Raw genomic sequence first — 18,491 nt, forward strand, 5'->3', positions numbered from 1 at the left:
ACTATTACTATTAAACTCTATTTCATAAACAAGATCAATACTTATGTGTTTTTGGTAGAAAGCCAACCTCGCGCAAATACTCAACATTCTTACGAATGGCAGCTTCAATCCTCGAGGGAGTAGAGAGTTTTACGTCCTGCGGTACTTCATCTATAGGCATGCCTAATTTTCCTTGTTCCTTCTCCAAATTGTGGATTAAAGGCCAAAGGGGGTGGCTCTCATGCTTGGAGTCAATGTCGGCGTAAATAGCATCCAGCCATTCATCCTGTCTCAATGGCTTGATTTTGTAGCCAAAATTTCTTTCCAGAACAGACCAAAATTCACGAACGGATAGACCCTCACTCATTCCAATATACGGATCGGAAGAAGCGCTCTGTTTTGTATCACAGCAATCTAATACAATTTTGGCCACGTTACCGACATCAGAAATGAAAAGCCAGGAATCGGCGTCTGCTTCATTGAAACTCCCGATTTCTATGCAACTTGCCACAAGTCTCCAGATAAAGTCACTGGTATTGGCAATACCCAGCTTGGGAGTCCCAATGGTGTAACTAGGCTTTACAACGAAGACCCGACTGGAATTCTGAATACTGGTCTGTGAGTACTCTTGCACGAGGCGCTGTGAGATGAATTTTGTTTTTGCGTATTCAGTAGGGAGGATGTCATTGATGTGGTCGTCGTCCATGTAAAGATACTTCTCTGCCAATAATGGCCCATTGTATCCTCCGGATATAAATACGAACTTCAAGATGGATGGTGTTTCGTTCATAACATTCAAGAGTATCCAAGTTGAATCAACATTTGCTGCCTTTAAAGACGAAAAGTCGCAGTTCCAGTGCACTTTGGCACCACAGTGGATAATGCCATGTACCTGTCGAGAGATATCTGACTTTCCGGTTAGGCAGTCCCATTGGTCTGAGTTCAAACCTAGGCGACGCTTTCCAAGATCTCCAGGCCACACTTCTATTTTCTCGAGATACGAATCTGACCACCATTGTGCTTGTATTGCTGCCTTTCTAATTCGTTGCAGGCCATCCTTTAAGTTTTTTGCACGAATGTGTACCATTATTTTCTTGATATTCTTGCGGGTGCAGAGCTGGTGCAGCATTTCAGATCCGAGAAATCCTGTTCCCCCTGTCAAGAAAACGTTTTGTACCGATGGATCTCTTCCCCACCGATTTGTATCCATCTGCCGTTTATACATCTGGAATTCTGTTCTTAAATCAACAGACTTTTCGATACTTTGACTAACACCCACAGTTCTGAGGTCCTCAATATGTTGCGTAACACTACGAATTGTTGCCTTTGGGTGCAGCAACACGCTGATGTGAAGCTTGACTGCGAATTCTTGCTTGACGAACATCAACAAACTAATGACTTGAATAGAATCAAGACCAATCGTTGCTAAAGTAATGTCGTGGTCTATCAGCTTCGATTTGGCCGGGCTGTCGGTGTGGTAGACGATTGAGGCAAGTTTCCTGGATATCTTGAAGGCGACTATGTTTTCTTTGGATAAGGAAGTGCCGTTCTGGCCGTTTTTATGGCCATTGGTGGTACCATTAGTAGTGCCATTGGTTTCTCCATTGGCGGACCCATTGGTGTGACCGTTGGAAAGGCCATTGGCAAGGATTGGATTTGCAGAATCACGATTCAGTTGTGAAAGCCAATGTTCTACTGACTTTCGATCAATCTTTCCTGAAACAGAAAGGGGAACTTTTTCAACAGCAAACCAATGACTTGGCACCATGTAATTCGGTAATTTATTCCTCAAAAATTGACAAAGGTCAGCAATGTTAAAACCCGCCGCAGACAATCGGTCGTTGCTAACCGAGGAGAGAACGTTGTTAGCCGAAGTCGGCTCCAAACTCATATCGATTTGAATTATTGCCACAAGAGATTTTGCAAAAGCTCCAATCTTAGGACTTGTGGCCATGGCTAGAGCAACGTTGGGATATGCTGAGATGTTGTATTCAACCTCTGAAAGCTCAACTCGTTGTCCTCGAACTTTCACTTGGAAGTCTTTTCTCCCAACCCAATCTAGAGATCCGTCGGAAGTGTACCGTACAAGATCTCCCGTCTTGTAGAAACGTCGGGCTCTCGTCCCTATAAGTTCTGATGGCCACTTTGGATCTTTGATAAACGCAGCTTTTGTTTTGTCCATGTCACCAATATAACCGCGGGCGAGAGTGGGTCCTTCAACAAGCAATTCTCCTACCGCACCAATTGGAACTATGCGATTATGGTCCTTTGGATCTACCAGCCAATACAATGCTTGCCCAAACGGTTTTCCAAGATTCGAGCCTCTATTGTTTGAGTGCAGTTGAATGAATGCCGTGGGGGAAGCTTCGGCACACCCATAACAATTATACAGAGCGACATCATTGGACCATCTGTTTATATTTTCCTGTGTTACTGCCTCGCCACCAAGTGCCATAATTTCAAGACATCGCACATCTTCAGGAGAGATCAAATTTGCTAAAGATGGGGTAAAGAGCACCCAATTTACCTGCATAGTATTCATAATACCGACGATATTGTTCTGGCGGTCATCTTCAGAAGGACTGCATACACATCCTCCGAACATGAGTGTAGTGAAAATATCCATCATACTTACGTCGAAGGTATATGCAGCATATTGGAATACACGAGACTTGGAGTTCCACCCAAAGGCTTTACCGTGAAAGTGTGAGGCTGTGCAGACGGAGCCATGTTCTTGAACAATTCCTTTGGGCTCGCCCGTGCTTCCTGAAGTAAACAGAACAAAAGCTGTGCTGTATGTTTTGACCTTTATTGGCAAGCGATCTTTAAGAGATACATGTAGTGTTGCCATTAGACCTTCTGAGACGCTTATATTTTTTATTGCAATCTCGCTGAATTTATGCTCGGTTTGCGGCGATGAAATAACCATTTTTGCGTTCGCTTTCTTCATAATGGCTTCATGTCGCTCTCTAGGCTGCGATGGATCTAATGGAACAAATGCTCCACCAACTCTCAAAATTGCAAGCATGGTCAATATCGCATAAACAGACTTTTCAAAGCAAATTGGCACCAGAACCTCTGGACCAATACCATGATCAATAAAATAGCATGCCAAAGTTGACGTTGCCTTCTCTAACTTGTCGTAGGTCAATTTTCCATCCCAGGAACATATTGCAGGGGCATTTGGCGTTGATATTACGTGCCGCAGCACAAGATCATGTACACATGCATCCACTCTCTCGGGAAACTGAGGTTCCCACCCTCGCAGTTGTTCCAAGTCTCGTTTCGTAAGAAGGTCAATACTCTCTATCGGTTGAAATGGGTCGCTCAGCATACATTGAATCGTTTCCGCACAGGTATGGGCCACATTTGTTGCTGCAATGGTGGATAATTTTGCTGGGAGGTGCTGTAAATATATGTGCCCTGTGGCAGTACTACTATCGAGCTTTACATCGAGTAGTATCTCAATCTGCATCTTGAATTAGCCGTGAAATCTAGTCGCATGTCTTTTTGTACTTACATGACTGTCTGGCGATATCCGGTTCTTGGGAGCGGAATTGAGGTTGGCTGAAGTTGGCGATTCTTCGAGCTGCAAAGCAGTATTATACAGGCTTGTGCCTGCACTTTGCTCACCGTCAGATAGAGGTGTACATTGAGCATCTCCATTTTCCGAGTAATCTGCTTGAATCGCTCGCAGAATCTCAATAATGCAACCAGCCTCCTCGAGCTCGACGTGAAAATCGCTGATGTCATCAATTTCATAGATTGACCCCCGATCCACACTTGATTCTGATATCATCGGTTTCAAGTGACCAAAAGCCGCAGAGCTACTCCCAGTATAGCATTCAAGTACAAGCGCCCACGCAAGCTTGAAAAAAGTCAACGGAGCTACTTCATGTTCTTTACAGAATCGATCCAAATGAGCGATATTTGGAACGGGAATCTCGACCGCTTGCCAGTATCTCTCTGCAGATGGATCGAGCGTCAAATCGAGGATGGGAAAGAAACAAGCTTGCGGTTGGCAACTCGTTGAATCGGACATTGCGTGAGGATTTGCGACGGTGGGTATGAGTTTGATGGGATGAGAGAATCACAGGTTTAAAAGGTAGTTGCACGATTCTTTTTTCTTTCTCTCTTTCTTTCTTTCTTCTTTCCTTCGTGGAATGGATTTGTTGGATTGCAAACTGCTTTCGGTACATATATAGTAGGTAGTATTTACAAGTGTAGATGTACATCCACCCTCGGCGGGAATCATGATGGCTTGTTGATATACAGCTGATACCTACATACACCTACATACACATACACACACATACGCATTACCATCCCGAGTTCTGAAATAAGATAATATACAGATCACCACATTATTTCCTTCCTTCCGATTCATCTCACAACGGTATTTCTGGGTTTCTTTCTCTTGCTTTGTTTGTATCCTCCTTCATGCATTGTTGCGCGTAGTGTTTCAGAATATTTTTCTCTTATTTATCTTTGTATTTTATTTTATTTTTTGTACTGAAATACGACACTATAGGACATTTTTTGAACATCTTTGATCATCTGCGTGACGTTATTTTTGGGTATGGAGAATTCTCGACTGCATAGGTACTAGGTGGTGATTAGTGATTATTCTTCCCGTTAATCTAATTGCCGACTGGGATATATGATATCGTTACACGGCTGCGAAGTTTGGGTAGCTGGATTTCTAGGTGACTTAGGTAGGTAGGTAGGTAGGTAAGTAATATCAATATGTCCCGCGACGCGGCGAAAGAAAAAATTGCTTAGATTAGGTAGCTTTTTGTAAGTTATGCACGGCATTGGAGATTATTTTCTCGTTTGTACGCTAGTGAGTGAATAGATGAATGGATTGGTAATTTGCTATGTGTTTATTCTCCTTTTGATTACAGCTGCAGTGGTGAGTGGGTGGGTGGATGGATGTACTCAAGGGGGGGGAGGGGTTGATAAGCCCCTCGTCTCACGGAAGCTCGCTATAGGACCCGTTAATCTGACATTAGTGATGGGCTGATGATGTTGATCTCAGGAATGGGAATTTTTGTGGATGTATCAACAGTATGTGTATTTTCCTTTTGGTTGAATCTGCAGCGGCGTGTGAACAAGTGGGTGGGTGTAGGGTGTGAGAAACCCCTCGTTTCACGGAATCGAATGTTTATATTGGGTTTGGATAGGGGTTTGGATATCTGAGTAGATACAGGATAGGATAGCTGTGTAGCGAGAAAACCCGTCGATCTGAGACTGCTGAAAGGTTGGATTTGGGAACGGGAGTGAGATCGATTGAGCTGCGGATGGTTGATATGGTGGTTTCTTCACTTGTGCTTATGCATGTGCATATGTGAAAGTCTAGAGCTGCGCATGTATGTATGTATGTATGTGTCATTTCTGTCTGTCTATCTCCCGCCATTCCCTCGACTTTTTCTACTTTCCGGAATGTATTGATGCGCCGTGTTCCATGTACCGGGGTGTATATTACTATGGTAGGATAAAAGAGTTACGTCACGACAGCGCCGACTCGATGCGGACTCAGCTAACGATGGATCGGTGGAGGTACTGTGGAGCGAACTCGGGAAGATAGACGAGCCCGCTAATCTATAGCTCGAGGGCGTATGCAATGTTTGTATTCTGAGGCGGGGGGCTTGTGAATTCGCATGTGAGTGTTCGTGCAATTGGTAGATCAATAATGAGACAGTGAATTAATGCTTGAGAGATGCTTTATTTTTAGAATCCCTACATTCAAATTGATGGATTTATTAAAATATTTGAGTAATGCTGGAAACGCGTAACGATTCCTAGCGTCGGGTTGAAAGAGTACTAGACTCGAAGGCGTTTTATCTACAAAAGGTACAAGCCACTCTTGCTTCCGCGTTGCTGTCATATATTATAGATTACTGCCGGAAAATGTTCAGGTCGAACGAGACTCGTGGAACAAGCGAAATGCTCCGCTACAAAATTCGTGAAATCATAGGGAATTAAAATCGAGGCTTTTCGGTAACGCGGAGAGATATCGTGATACGGGTAGCCAGCCACCTTGTGTACTACACGCCACATTCGGCTTTCGGCTGCACCTTTACCCTTTGTACTACCTACCAGCCCGAATTTTTGCGGATAAAAGTCATCGTGTACATTGGCAACGACGGAGCACTTGCACAGCATCCGTTATTAGAGCCAATACAATATGTAGAATAGGGAGGTTTGCAGGAGCATCTCATCACCGTCTGCAGCTATGGTATCATTCTAGCATACTTTTCTCGTACCACTAGCAATTTAAGACTAATAGAATGCTCACTTCTCTGTTCGAGTCCAAGGGTTTGTACCAATTGAGTGACTGATACATGAGCTGCAAGGTTAAGTTTAATGGGACACGAAGCACAAGAAAGGTATTTAGGAACGAGATTTCCGAATTTACACGGGAGCACCTTGATCAGTTTTTTTGGGTTATGAAAATATTCTTCAGAAATGTCCGAATCGCAGAAAATTCCGAATGAGACTGGTGCATCGATGACACTAGCAATCCTAGGATGTGGTACAGATCTCTTCTAAAAAAGCCATTGGCGTTGAGGTCAGATTCGAGAGTTAACTTCTTTTAGGAAGCCTTGGAACTGCTCTACTGTGCGGGATACTAACGCACATTGAAGAGACCAAGAAAGCCAACTCAGCTTGTCCGGTATCAAACCAACGCCATGTACCAAATAAATTCATGGCTTGTGTTCGCACTGCTGCTTCTGCTGCACGATTGGAACTCTCCCTTGTAGCTTACGACACAGAGGTAGCAATCTATCATGGCGACCAGCGTGCTCCTCTTGACAAAGCCGATGTGATAGTATTAGCTTGCCAACCCGGAGACTTACGAAGTTGTCTGGCCACCACCATTATCCGATCACAATTACAGGGCAAAGTCCTCGTTAGTCTACTTGCGGGTGTTACGATTCTGGATATTGAATCCGTACTCCGATCTGTAGGGGGTAAGAGTTATTATCCTGCTACAATTGCTAGGGCAATGCCAAATACTGCCTCCTTTGTCCGCGAGTCCATCACCGTCATCGAAACCCCGGAGGCAACTTTAGCTAATCATCTACTTGCAATCGATTGGCTGTTTGAATCAATTGGCAAGGTTAAACATATATCTGCTGCTAATTTCGATACCTGCACAGCATTGGGTGCGTCGACTCCTGCATTCTTTGCAATCATCCTCGACGCATTGATTGATGGCGCTGTTACACTCGGTCTCACGAGAAAAGATGCTACGCTCATGGCAGCACAGTCCATGAAAGGATGTGCAGCGTTGGTGTTGGCGGGAGAACATCCAGCTTCTGTGAAGGAGAATATTACCACTCCAGGTGGTTCAACGATCAGGGGTGTACTAGCGCTTGAACAGGGCAACGTGAGAGCTGTTGTTGCGGGCGCTCTGATTAAGTGCAAAGAAGCTGCTGAGGGATTGGGAGCTCAGGCTAGGAATTAAGCTTTGTTTGTTTTATTAATCATAGTGACGGTCATCAATATTTTCTTTTGTTTTCCTTGGCTTGATTTGAGAGGGTTGGAGAAGTTCTGAAGTGTTATCAATGATCCGATTTTTTTGAAAGTAGTGGTTTGCGATCTGAGGGAGATGTTAATACATTCACGTGATTTGCCTTGACTGTATGGCAGAACCAGGCGGTGAAGCTGGTACTACAACTTCACGCCTTCTAGTGATCGTTTTTCACGTATTGAAATTTTTCTAAATGTCCAATTGATCTGATTTTTTGAATCAATCTGAAAATTGTTCCATCTAATCGAGCTTGCTCTTTGAGTTGGCTCAATCATCATTCACCAAAACATATCGATACCTCGCTTTTCCAGCTTCCATCTCCTTCAAAACGTTGTTTATATCACTCATTTTTCGTTCTTCAATCAATGGCTGAAGGTTTTCTCTCAATACAAACTCTAACAAGTCTTCTGTTCCCCTGGTTGAGAGTATATCATTGAAATGAATCGAGATCTTTCGTTCGACCAGTCCAAATATGTCGAACGCCGGCAGGGAGTCGTCTGGCAAACCAACTTGACAGAAATGTCCTCCGGTCCTGAGTAACCCCAGATATTTGTTCAGTGGCATCTCAGCGGATGATACTGTACAAACAATCACATCAAGTGACTTTGCGTACTTCTCTGCCCAATCCTTCTCGTCTTCGGTAGCTAGGTAGTTATGTGCACCCAGCTTGATGGCATCATCGCGTTTGCTCTCTCGTCGTGAAATCGCAACAACATGCTCAAATTCCAATGCCCTTGCGAACATGACAGCAAAATGGCCCAAACCTCCAACACCAATTATTCCCACTCGTTTTCCTTTTCCTTGACGTTCCACTAGTGGACCGAACGTGGTACTACCGGCGCAGAGCAATGGAGCTGCCACAACGCTACTCAGCGCTTGAGGAATACGGATGGCGGCAATTCCCGGAACTCTACAATAATTTGCAAAACCACCGAAAGTCTTGCTACCATCGGGGAGAAAACCTTCATATGTAGCAACTTTCCGTGGACAGTAATTTGGCATGCCTGAGCTGCACTCTGTACAATCCTTTTGGGCGCAAACGTAAATGATGGGGCCAATTCCTACTCTATCGCCGATACTGTTCTCTGTCAGATGGATATAATTTCACGTGCTTATAGGATGTACCAACGTAATATTTCGCTCAACTGCTTTCCCGACACGGGTTACTTCTCCAACAATTTCATGGCCGGTACAACAAGGATAATTGGTAGGCCACTACTCGAGATAATATCAGACTAGATCAAACAAGGTATAGAATTTCTTACCCATCCACTTCGCAAAGTATGCAAATCACTTGCGCAGAGACCGCAGTGAGTAATCTTGACATCTATGTCTGTCTCTTCCCATTTCTTAGGCTCGAATGGAACTAACTTCAACCCATCGATTAAAGCGTTCTTGTCAAGCCCCATCCATCCTTTGAAAGTGATGTCAGAGTTGGTCGTTGGTTCCCCCATCTTAATGACTTGCGTACTTTCGTTTAGGTAATATTCACGGGCGATACTCGACAATCGTGGAATTTTGGTTGTGTATATAGGTAGCAAGAAATGGTGATACTGTATCAATATTCTAAATGGTATATCGATTATGTCGGCGTTCCCACATTGGTCACTTGTGCCAAGCGGCTCATGTACGCCACTCGACTGGTTGCACAAAGCTAGTATGGTAACACATCGGCCCTTTCTGTTGTACTTACTGTGTTTATTTGGTGTTGTGAGCTACATCGTATGCGAGTCCCAGAAAATCTCGCCTGCATTTAACCCAGCGAGACCGCCGATCATTCATCAACCAAGCCATAGGTTCTATCGCCGACCATACGAATGGGTCAGAAGGTTGTACCAGATATAGCTTAGTGATGACAAGTGTCTCATTATAATATACTTCGTTAAATCATCAACCCGAAGTAGTGGACAAGCTGAAAAAAGTACAATGGAGGGGGGACTAAGTGGCAGAAGCCTCGGCGTGAGCCTGCAATCAAGATGATTGGCCTGGCAATAAAATATTATCTGTTTAGGGGTAGAGAAGATGATGTAAGTTTAGTGCATACGTGTCTATTTCTACTTGTGAAAAAATTGATGCCAACTTTCGAATTCGAAAACTTGTCTCTGTCTTTGTTCATACTGAATCAAATTATCAAACAACCGGAAAATTTTGAAGATGACAGCCGATATCGAGAGTGCAAGCTCAAAGCCTCAGAAGGTTCCATGGCTTCTTGAATATCGATCCTCTGATTGGTTTATTCTTACCACAGTGTGCTGCGCCATATTCACAGTAAGCCTTTCAAATGATGATCCGTACTGTCTTTGATATCTAACGTGACTTAGGATGCTTTCCTCTATGGTGTTGTAAGCACCCTGTTTCATCTTTTATACCGTTCATAAAGATAATGCTACAAGATGAGCAGCCAAACCTATATCAAGTGTTACTGACAATGAATAGGTAGTCCCCGTTCTTCCATTCAGTCTACAAGAACGATCGGGCGTGCCGGAAGAAGAAGGTATGTATGAAAACTTCGAGACTTGATCATTCGCTGATTGAAGACAGTGCAATGGTGGACATCATTCATATTCGCGGTCTTCGGTGCCGCTATTGTAGTCGGATCTCCAATTTGCGGATGGCTCGCGGACCATACTGCCGATAGATCTATCACCTACTTTGCTGGCTTATTCATCCTCGCGGCTGCAACTCTACTGTTTGGGTTTGCAAAGAAGGCATGGCTTCTTGTCGTTAGCAGAATGTTCCAAGGATTTTCGGCTGCAATCGTATACACCGTTGGACTCGCTCTACTAGTTGACACCGTTGGAAGTGAAAATATTGGACAGTGGATGGGCACAGCTTTGTCATGTTCCAGTGTTGGCCTCATAATCAGTCCTCTGCTTGGAGGTATTGTTTATGACAAGGCCGGCTATATGGCTGTGTTTAGTATGGCTGCTGGACTCATCGTCATCGATATCATACTGCGTATGTTTATGATCGAGAAACGGACAGCCGAAAAATACCTCGGCAAGAGTGTCAATGTGCCAACAGTTGAAGGCAACGGAACCTTTCCCACCTCTACTGCAGAACATGAGGTTCAAAGCAATACTTCGGAGAGCATCGATAGCTGGGAACAGTCTTCCAACACCGCAAATTCTACCCCTCCTGGATTTGGGATACCTAACTATGACGAATCTAGCGCTCTCCTTCCAAATAGAAAGCAAAACAGAAAACAAGAATCTAAAGGTTGGAGTCTTCCACCAGTCATTACCTTGCTCGGTTCGGCGAGAGTTGTTGCCGCCATATACGGTATATTTGTTAACGTTTCTATTCTCGCCACTTTTGACAGTGTTCTCGCATTGTTTGTCAAAGAGACCTTTCATTGGAGTTCTCTTGCCGCTGGTCTCATATTTTTGTGTATAGCTATCCCGGGGCTTGGAGGTCCACTGGTCGGTGCATTATCTGATCGTCTAGGTCCTCGTTGGATCGCTGTTGCTGGATGTACTCTCACAGCAGTGCCACTGATACTTCTACGACTTGTCGATAATGATACAGATGAGCAAAAGGTTCTGTTGTGCGTCTTATTGTTTATCTGCGGTATGAATCATTCAACTCCTATCTTCTCACAATGGTTATGTTCGCTTACTAAATCTGGATCTCTAGGGTGTACTCTTATTCTTATCGTAGCACCTGTTGCCGCAGATTTGTCTCTAGTAGTTGGAGAAATCGAGATCGCAAATCCAGGAAAATTTGGTCCTGGTGGAGCTTATGCTCAGGCATATGCTCTTTTCAATTGCTCCATGGCAGCCGCTACCATATTTGGTCCAGTATTCGCTGGTGCGCTAATTACACAATTTGGCTGGAAGGCTATGACTTTAGCTATGGGTATTTTCTCTCTAACTGGAGCGATTCCATGTGTAAGTACATTTCTGTTCAATTGTTCCAGAGAGTCTCGCTAATTATATATACGAAAGCTGTTTTTCACTGGAGGCTATCTATTTCGAGAACAGTAGAAAGTTAGAACTGTGAGCCTGGCATAAACTGAAGATAACAACCACTCGCTTTGGTGAATATTTGGCATTATCAATGTGTCAAACAAGTTGCTTTTTAAATGGAAATTTCCTACTTTTTCTCTCCGGCCTGATATATCTACAATACGCATCTCTTTGTCGCTTGTTTTCGTTGTTCGTTGCATACATGTATCTAAGTTTTCTTTGAATGGCTAGCTTTGTGCGAGAAACATCAAAAGTTCTAAATGTAATTTCACTATCTAATTAAAAATACGTCTGTTGTGTAAGAAATGTTGTACTTCACATCCACACTGTCGGTACTTGTGCGAATATACTACAGGTTACAGAGTGAGACAGGTAAAACATGTGTACTTGTGAAATGTACCCTTAATCTAATGTAAAATCCATTAGATCACAAATGGGAATGTGGCAACGCCATGTCTCATTAACGTTTCCTCATTGCCAACATTTTTTTCTTCACAATACGTCATATTTTTGGGATGGCACTGAGAGATTTAATAGCATACCAGTAGTTTCAAAATCCGACTTCAGCTACAAGTCATTGTAACACGTACAGCGCACATAAGATGAGAACAAGCATTTGAACGACCGAATCAAAAATTCTGACGATATCTTGGGGAGTAATCAAGATTAAAGTAATATGATTAATAATAAGACTTTTATTCTGCTTTTGGCAGACTAAGCTGAACAGTACAAGAGAGAAACATTCCATGACCCATATTTGGTACAAAAAAATTGAAATATAAAATATCACCATAAATTAGACACAAGGAAAATACCCCACTCAAGCACACCCATTGACTTTGTTTGCATGCCATCAACTTTTTCCATCATCAATCCTCAACCACCATCTCATCATAATCGGCGTTCTATGTCCGTCCCGCACCATTCTTCTTTATTCGTAACCATCAATTGACTTTCTTAGCCTTTTCCGCATTCTCTCTTCCCTTCTTGTAAAGCTCCTCTATCTCCTCCGGAGTCTTTCTAGATATCGTTCCCAAAACATGATCCCAGAATGTTGTGTAAACCTGCGAAAAGTTTGTCTATTCATTGAATCAATAGTCAGTGTTGAGTTTCCAAGTCTAAGTCCAATTCATCATCAAAGGAGTTACAGGAGACAATCAGCAACTTACAGTAGCACCCCAAGTCTGGTGATGGATATCATGAAACGAGGTGTCTTGTTCGCCCAACCATTGGATGGGATTCCATGGGAGTCTGTATCCACAGTGATCATCGACGCCTTTCAACACGCTGACGATAGAGAATATCAAAGCCTCACGCATGTGAAGTCCGGAAAAGTAAAACGCGACGCTGATTCCACAGGTATCCATGATAAATGATTCGGTAAGAGTATTGTAAAATGCGGCGAATGCGTAAGGTGCATTAACGCGGTGGTGTAGAGAGTGGACATTTCCTGATGAGCCGGAACGGATTAGCGATTTGAGAAAGATTGCAGAGAGATAATAATATGATACATACGGTATAGCCATCTATTTTCATGAAAGGCACGATGTCCAAAATATTGCCATGAGTCGCTGATGAAGATACAAATCGCGAATCGAGCTGCGGGCGCAAGAAGCCAATATATCACTTGCGCGACTATTATTTCCCATGCAATGATTCTTCCATCCTTTTCACACATTAGTCTTTGTCGAAGATACTAAAGCCGGGTGAGTTGACTTACAGACGTAGTGATATTGACACGGACCGGAAGATGCAAAGACCCTTTGGAATTCGCAAGATCCAATCCCAAGCCCATCATGCTCATCCTCAAGCTCCACTGTATCCAGGAATATCCTTTCACAACCCTCTCCGCCCACACAGCAATATCGTAATCCTCTGACCCTACCATATCTTCAGTTCCAAGAACACAATAGCCTAGGAACAATCCCCATGCCGTCTGAAATAGCTGCTGTCCGAGAATAGAGCGCAAGACTTGGGGGATTGTGACACCGTTACGACTTTCGATTTCGGCCGGTGTATGAATGCGGTAGCTAGACCAAATATCATAATATGAGATGATAGACCAGAAGAGAGCAGTGAGCCAGTATGTTAAAACGGGAAGTAGGAGGGTAAGGTGGAAGTCTGAGATGTGGGAGGACATAGGCGGGCGAGGATAAAGGTGAGGAGATGACACCGTATAGGTGGGGGTGAATGAAGAGGTATTGGCCATTGGAGTATCCATGCTGAGTGATAGCTGTACCAACGATGTGAGAAAAGCTTCAACGCTGGAGAAGTTTACTGGAGACTTCAAGAAACTCAAACTGAAATACTATTTTATAGCAGAAATGCTCAGTGAGCCATACCCATGTAGTTTTTTTTACTCGGCTGTATTCATAGCACACCCATGATAAGTGCATTTAATTTTGTCCCGATTTGTAGCCATGCATACTTAAGTTACGTCGACAAGAGAAGATCCATGGTGGCGCTCAGAGTATGCACCTGTATGATTCAGCTGTATCGGCTTATTTGTGGCTGCATTGCTCATGACATTCAAGAATATTGTTTACGAATATCAGGTTACGATTGTCAAGGGGTCATTAACCGACACGACGATGGTAACGCGACACACAATTGGTAAAGCTAATTAGGTGTGACAACCCAGCGCTATGCCTAAATAAGACGGGTATATTTTCCGTGCTCGATAAAACTAGTATAGTAGTCTATCAGTAGAAGGGCAAGATACAAGTCAATAGAAGTCATGGATATTGTGTGCAGTGTTTTCGGTAGTCCGGACGCAAGCAAGAACTATTAGACATTAAAATCATCCTGATCACTGTATGAATTTCAAAGCTGAAACACTTTTGATCATTATCTATCTAAGATAACAACTTTATCAGAATGACTGAAGCGTCCTCCAAGATTCAAAATCCGACGAATTCAAATTAAATTGCAATCTGAACTGCTGGGCACATTGGCTACAAATCATAGGTAACCCCTCCATATGTATTTCCGACACCGAGGCACAGGATGCTTTATCTCCGGAGGTAGATATTCTAAATCTCCTCTACAACACTTTCGGGTGCACGGTTGTCACCTCGTCTATCTCCCTGCGGGCTTTAACTAAGTCGCGAGTTCGAGCGTAACGCATGTCCGCCCCTGTAGTATCAGTCCATTCGGTCCCGAAGAATTTATCCCAAAACACGGTGTATGTAGAATAGTTGTACTAGGTAGACTCGTGTTAGTACCTCCAGAAACAAAATTGTCTTAAGACCCGAGATTTCACTGACCTTGAGACCCCAACTTTGATGGTGCAAATCGTGAAATGCTGCATTATTTCCATTGATGTACCCGAAAGGATCCCATGGAAATACAAAGTTGCAATGATCACTGATGGTCTTTAACGTCGCTAGCGATGTCACAATCATTCCTTGACGAACTGAAATTCCTGAAATGGCGTTTGCTAAGGTAAAGCTCAAGATATCTATGAAGAGAGTTTCAAGCCAATGGGCGTATACAGCACCGTAAGCATAAGGAACGTAAAGTTGATGATGCTGAGCATGTACAATCCCTAAAAAGGTTTTCAATTAGACAAGCTCGAGTGAATGGATTTGCAGAAAGGAGATCCTGTACATACGATAAAGAGTCTTGTTGATATGACAGAGACGATGTATGAAATAGATCCATGTATCGACAACTGCGAGATACACGAAGAACTGTATCGCTGGAATCGCAAAAGAAACTATGATACGGGCCAAGTTCCACTCCACGGCAGTGAAAGTAGGGCTTGATAATATCTCAGGACTGTTCGCCGAAATATGTGACAGCAACGGTGTTTTACTGAATTTCGACATAAGTTCTTGAGTATCTAGACCGAGCAATGTCAATGCCCATGGGATGGCTGTAAGACATTTTCTAACCCGTCGCACCCACTGATATGTTTCACAACCCCCAATTTCCACAAGCTCCGGCCCGTTGCTGTAGGTGAGAAGTATTCCTATCACGATCTGTATAACATGATAACGAACGACAACAAGAAGACATCCCAACCTTGATACGCGGTTTCGATGTAGTTCCTCCTTCGGTGGGTGGATACGATAGTTGCTGAACAACTCAAGCTCATTGACGATGTAAAAGACTAAACTCCCGATAATGTAAACAAATGTGGGTAGAATTACACCCAAAGTGTGATCAGAAATCCCAGACAGCAGAGGTGAACGAGGGTGTAACGCACAAGATGGCGATGGGGAAAAGGTTGAAGTGTCGGTGAAATTCGACATTTTGGGAAAATGAATAGTACCAATTGCGTATGAACTTTCGAGACTTGATAGCGGCAAACTGTTGACGAACAAGAGAATGCTCTTCAATAAAACTTGTAAAGGATGTCGATTCCAAAATAGTGGAACTAGATATATCAAAAGGTTACAACTTTTGAGGTTGGCCTTTCGTGCTCCTAACCTTTTTGGGGAGAAGCTGCATAAGATATATGGTGCAACAAAGGCTGGGATGTGAGCTATGGAATTGCTACACCTGTGGAACACAATAGCAATCATAATTACGAGGCGCTGGAGCGCCAAGACTATGATCAAATCGAGAAATCATTGGAGGTTTAGGAAAGTTTCATCTCAAGCCCTCCAGTCTGTTCCATGTACAATGGAATATTGATTTTCTATTCTTAATGTACTCCGTTCATTCTTCTTGGTAATTCAGATTGAAAGGGGCAGCACATATCATGTAACTTAACCGAAGTACTAAAACAATATCAAAAAATTCGATGACATAACAGACTAGAGATTGAGACTATAGGAATAAACTCCGACTGGGCAGTAGTACTCATCTCGGGGTCTAGCTGCAGATTGACGAAGGTGTTGTTGATATTGGTCTTCTCTTGAAAATTTATCCCGAAGCCACGTTACATCACTCGTGATTTTACCAGCTGGAGGTCGATCGCCAAGGACGCTTATCCGGGCGACCATGTTCTTCCGATAAATGAATATGTAAGATGAGAAAAATGTGATAAGATCGAAGCCGAGATGATATGCAACGGGACTACCCATGGATATATTTGCGCAACAATCAGGCAATAATGCACAACAAGACAAAACAGTACTGCGAAAATGATTGATTTGTGGACAAAATTTAATTATCTATTCATAGATACCCTTCTCAAAAGTTTCGGTATCATAAAACAAAGCTGATATGGTATTCCCGTTGAATATACGCCCCTCGAGCGCATTAACAGCCTATCTAGATTAGCTACAGTCAATAAAAGAGTGGCAATTGAGTTACGTACCCTCAGAGCTGACAACTGATTAGTGAATTTGACGAAGACTTTTGCTGGGGCACTTTGCCTATCGATATAGACTCGTTCAACCCGTCCATACTAAAGCTTCTTAGCGGGATGTTTTCAGCCATTGCCACAATCGAACATACCTTTTCACCACATTCATCCCCAATTTCCTGCATCAGACCCCCATCCCCTGAACCTTCTACTTCCTCATCTAAATCCATGTTATCTACCATTCCACGCAGCACAATGACTTCTGACATCGGTCCGAATCTGCCTGTTTCCTCCTCCTTAACAACCTTCTTACCACCAATGATCTTTCCTCTGCCCCCCGCATCGCGAAACCCGCCGCCTTCTGCATCGGACTTCTTTTTCCGTTTGTCAAGTTTGACCTGAAGAGGTGTAATCATACCAGAACCATCGGCCCCCAGTCCTGAACCTTTGCTCCAGCCATATTTAGACATTAGACGCTCTGCAAACCCTTTTTGACCCGGACGAAGTGATTTTTGCGCATTCTCATCAGCTTCTCCCTCAGCTTCCCCGTCTACTTCGTCTGCAAGAGCTTTATCTAGTTCTGCTTCCGAAGCTGGAAGATCACTTGGCGCCGGCGGTAGATTATATCGCACTGGTGCTCTGGAAATAGCCTCCACTGATGGTACTGGTGGGGGTAATGGCTGATCTTCGGGAGGTGGAGGAGGTGGATTAGACTCTGCTCCAAGAGTAGGACTATAAAAGTCACTTTGTGGGGACTTGGAACGATTCTTGGGAGGAGAATCAATTGGGGGTGGAGCAAATGAATAATTCGGAGGCGGGGCAAATTGTTCTGCAAATCATCAGTTCCATGAGGAAAAAGAAGCAAAAAAGGGATCGCTTACTACCAATCTTCGGACGGTATGATTCCTCGTCGTCACTATCACTTGATGTCTTTCGCGCCATTCTATGAGCATAAAGTCTATCCTTCCACTCTCGCACTTCTCGAACCTTCTCATCACTATTCTTATATTCCTCGTAGTTGTTTGGCCGTGAAGGGTCGTAAATATCGTCCCAATCCTGCGCGACGGCTTGCTCTTCCCTATTCTTCTTCCTTCGTTTCCTTCCACCTCTTTGCCTTTTCTCTCCAACATAGAATCCATTTACGTCATCATCGTCAGCGGCCCAATCGGCCAAGGTGCTCTTAGAAGCAGGCTTGGCAGCATTTGATGCGGCAGGCTTCGCGACGGCTACATTGCTCGGTTCGTTGGTATTCAGACTGGCAATGGCAGCTTTTGGGAATGATGGTTTCGCTTTTGGCTTTTGAGAAAGCTGTGGTCTCCTCGTGGGTTGAAATCTCAGGGCAGCTATTCAAATATTGAGTGAGCTGTGCAAAAACATAGATTGAATTCAAATCATTCATATCATACCAGCATCAATTTGGGGTTTCTTAGAAGCTTCATCTTCCACTGAATTGAAAACAACAGGTGCTTTGGTAATGGAGCCAGGCGTATCACTCGATGATGGATCTAACAAGTTTGCATAGAGAGAGAGCCCATTCCGTGCAGGAGTAGCATTGGGAGGATTAGACATATCGATATATTAATCACGCAAAAGAAAAGTAATCAGATGGAGAGACCGTTGAATGTTGAATTTCAGTTGTTTGCAAAACCACAGCCTGGCGCATAAGGCTGTACCTAGTAGATGTCACCAAAGTCAGGTGACGAGGAGCTTCTTTCCGATAAGGGAAGGACGCCGTGGATAAGAAGTTCAG

The 18,491-nt window shown here is 43.6% G+C and overlaps 7 protein-coding genes across 7 annotated transcripts; 2 read left to right on the forward strand and 5 right to left on the reverse strand.

The window, feature by feature from the left end:
* Positions 1-34: 34 nt before the first annotated feature.
* On the reverse strand, positions 35-4,021 carry EAE97_007103 (uncharacterized protein; the record flags this gene model as incomplete). The annotated part of the gene is made up of 2 exons (XM_038877617.1): positions 35-3,448; positions 3,500-4,021. 2 exons carry the CDS (start codon positions 4,019-4,021, stop codon positions 35-37), a joined length of 3,936 nt encoding a protein of 1,311 aa, XP_038731807.1.
* Positions 4,022-6,447: 2,426 nt separating this feature from the next.
* EAE97_007104 (uncharacterized protein) lies at positions 6,448-7,450 on the forward strand (the record flags this gene model as incomplete). The annotated part of the gene is made up of 2 exons (XM_038877618.1): positions 6,448-6,514; positions 6,579-7,450. 2 exons carry the CDS (start codon positions 6,448-6,450, stop codon positions 7,448-7,450), a joined length of 939 nt encoding a protein of 312 aa, XP_038731808.1.
* Positions 7,451-7,783: 333 nt separating this feature from the next.
* On the reverse strand, positions 7,784-8,970 carry EAE97_007105 (uncharacterized protein; the record flags this gene model as incomplete). The annotated part of the gene is made up of 3 exons (XM_038877619.1): positions 7,784-8,594; positions 8,646-8,731; positions 8,782-8,970. The coding sequence occupies 3 exons, from the start codon at positions 8,968-8,970 to the stop codon at positions 7,784-7,786; spliced, it is 1,086 nt and encodes a 361-aa protein (XP_038731809.1).
* Positions 8,971-9,670: 700 nt separating this feature from the next.
* Positions 9,671-11,502, forward strand: EAE97_007106 (uncharacterized protein; the record flags this gene model as incomplete). Its single annotated transcript, XM_038877620.1, has 6 exons — positions 9,671-9,784; positions 9,838-9,858; positions 9,953-10,010; positions 10,058-11,086; positions 11,153-11,406; positions 11,464-11,502. 6 exons carry the CDS (start codon positions 9,671-9,673, stop codon positions 11,500-11,502), a joined length of 1,515 nt encoding a protein of 504 aa, XP_038731810.1.
* Positions 11,503-12,428: 926 nt separating this feature from the next.
* EAE97_007107 (uncharacterized protein) lies at positions 12,429-13,705 on the reverse strand (the record flags this gene model as incomplete). The annotated part of the gene is made up of 4 exons (XM_038877621.1): positions 12,429-12,563; positions 12,654-12,934; positions 13,000-13,150; positions 13,205-13,705. 4 exons carry the CDS (start codon positions 13,703-13,705, stop codon positions 12,429-12,431), a joined length of 1,068 nt encoding a protein of 355 aa, XP_038731811.1.
* An 822-nt stretch (positions 13,706-14,527) lies between these two features.
* Positions 14,528-15,740, reverse strand: EAE97_007108 (uncharacterized protein; the record flags this gene model as incomplete). Its single annotated transcript, XM_038877622.1, has 3 exons — positions 14,528-14,686; positions 14,751-15,031; positions 15,098-15,740. 3 exons carry the CDS (start codon positions 15,738-15,740, stop codon positions 14,528-14,530), a joined length of 1,083 nt encoding a protein of 360 aa, XP_038731812.1.
* An 867-nt stretch (positions 15,741-16,607) lies between these two features.
* EAE97_007109 (uncharacterized protein) lies at positions 16,608-18,310 on the reverse strand (the record flags this gene model as incomplete). The annotated part of the gene is made up of 5 exons (XM_038877623.1): positions 16,608-16,703; positions 16,754-16,843; positions 16,894-17,570; positions 17,623-18,084; positions 18,148-18,310. 5 exons carry the CDS (start codon positions 18,308-18,310, stop codon positions 16,608-16,610), a joined length of 1,488 nt encoding a protein of 495 aa, XP_038731813.1.
* Between the last annotated feature and the right edge of the window lie 181 nt (positions 18,311-18,491).

This window comes from Botrytis byssoidea (assembly GCF_014898295.1).
Source record: "Botrytis byssoidea strain MUCL 94 chromosome Unknown BBYS_013, whole genome shotgun sequence".
Classification (NCBI taxonomy): domain Eukaryota; kingdom Fungi; phylum Ascomycota; class Leotiomycetes; order Helotiales; family Sclerotiniaceae; genus Botrytis; species Botrytis byssoidea.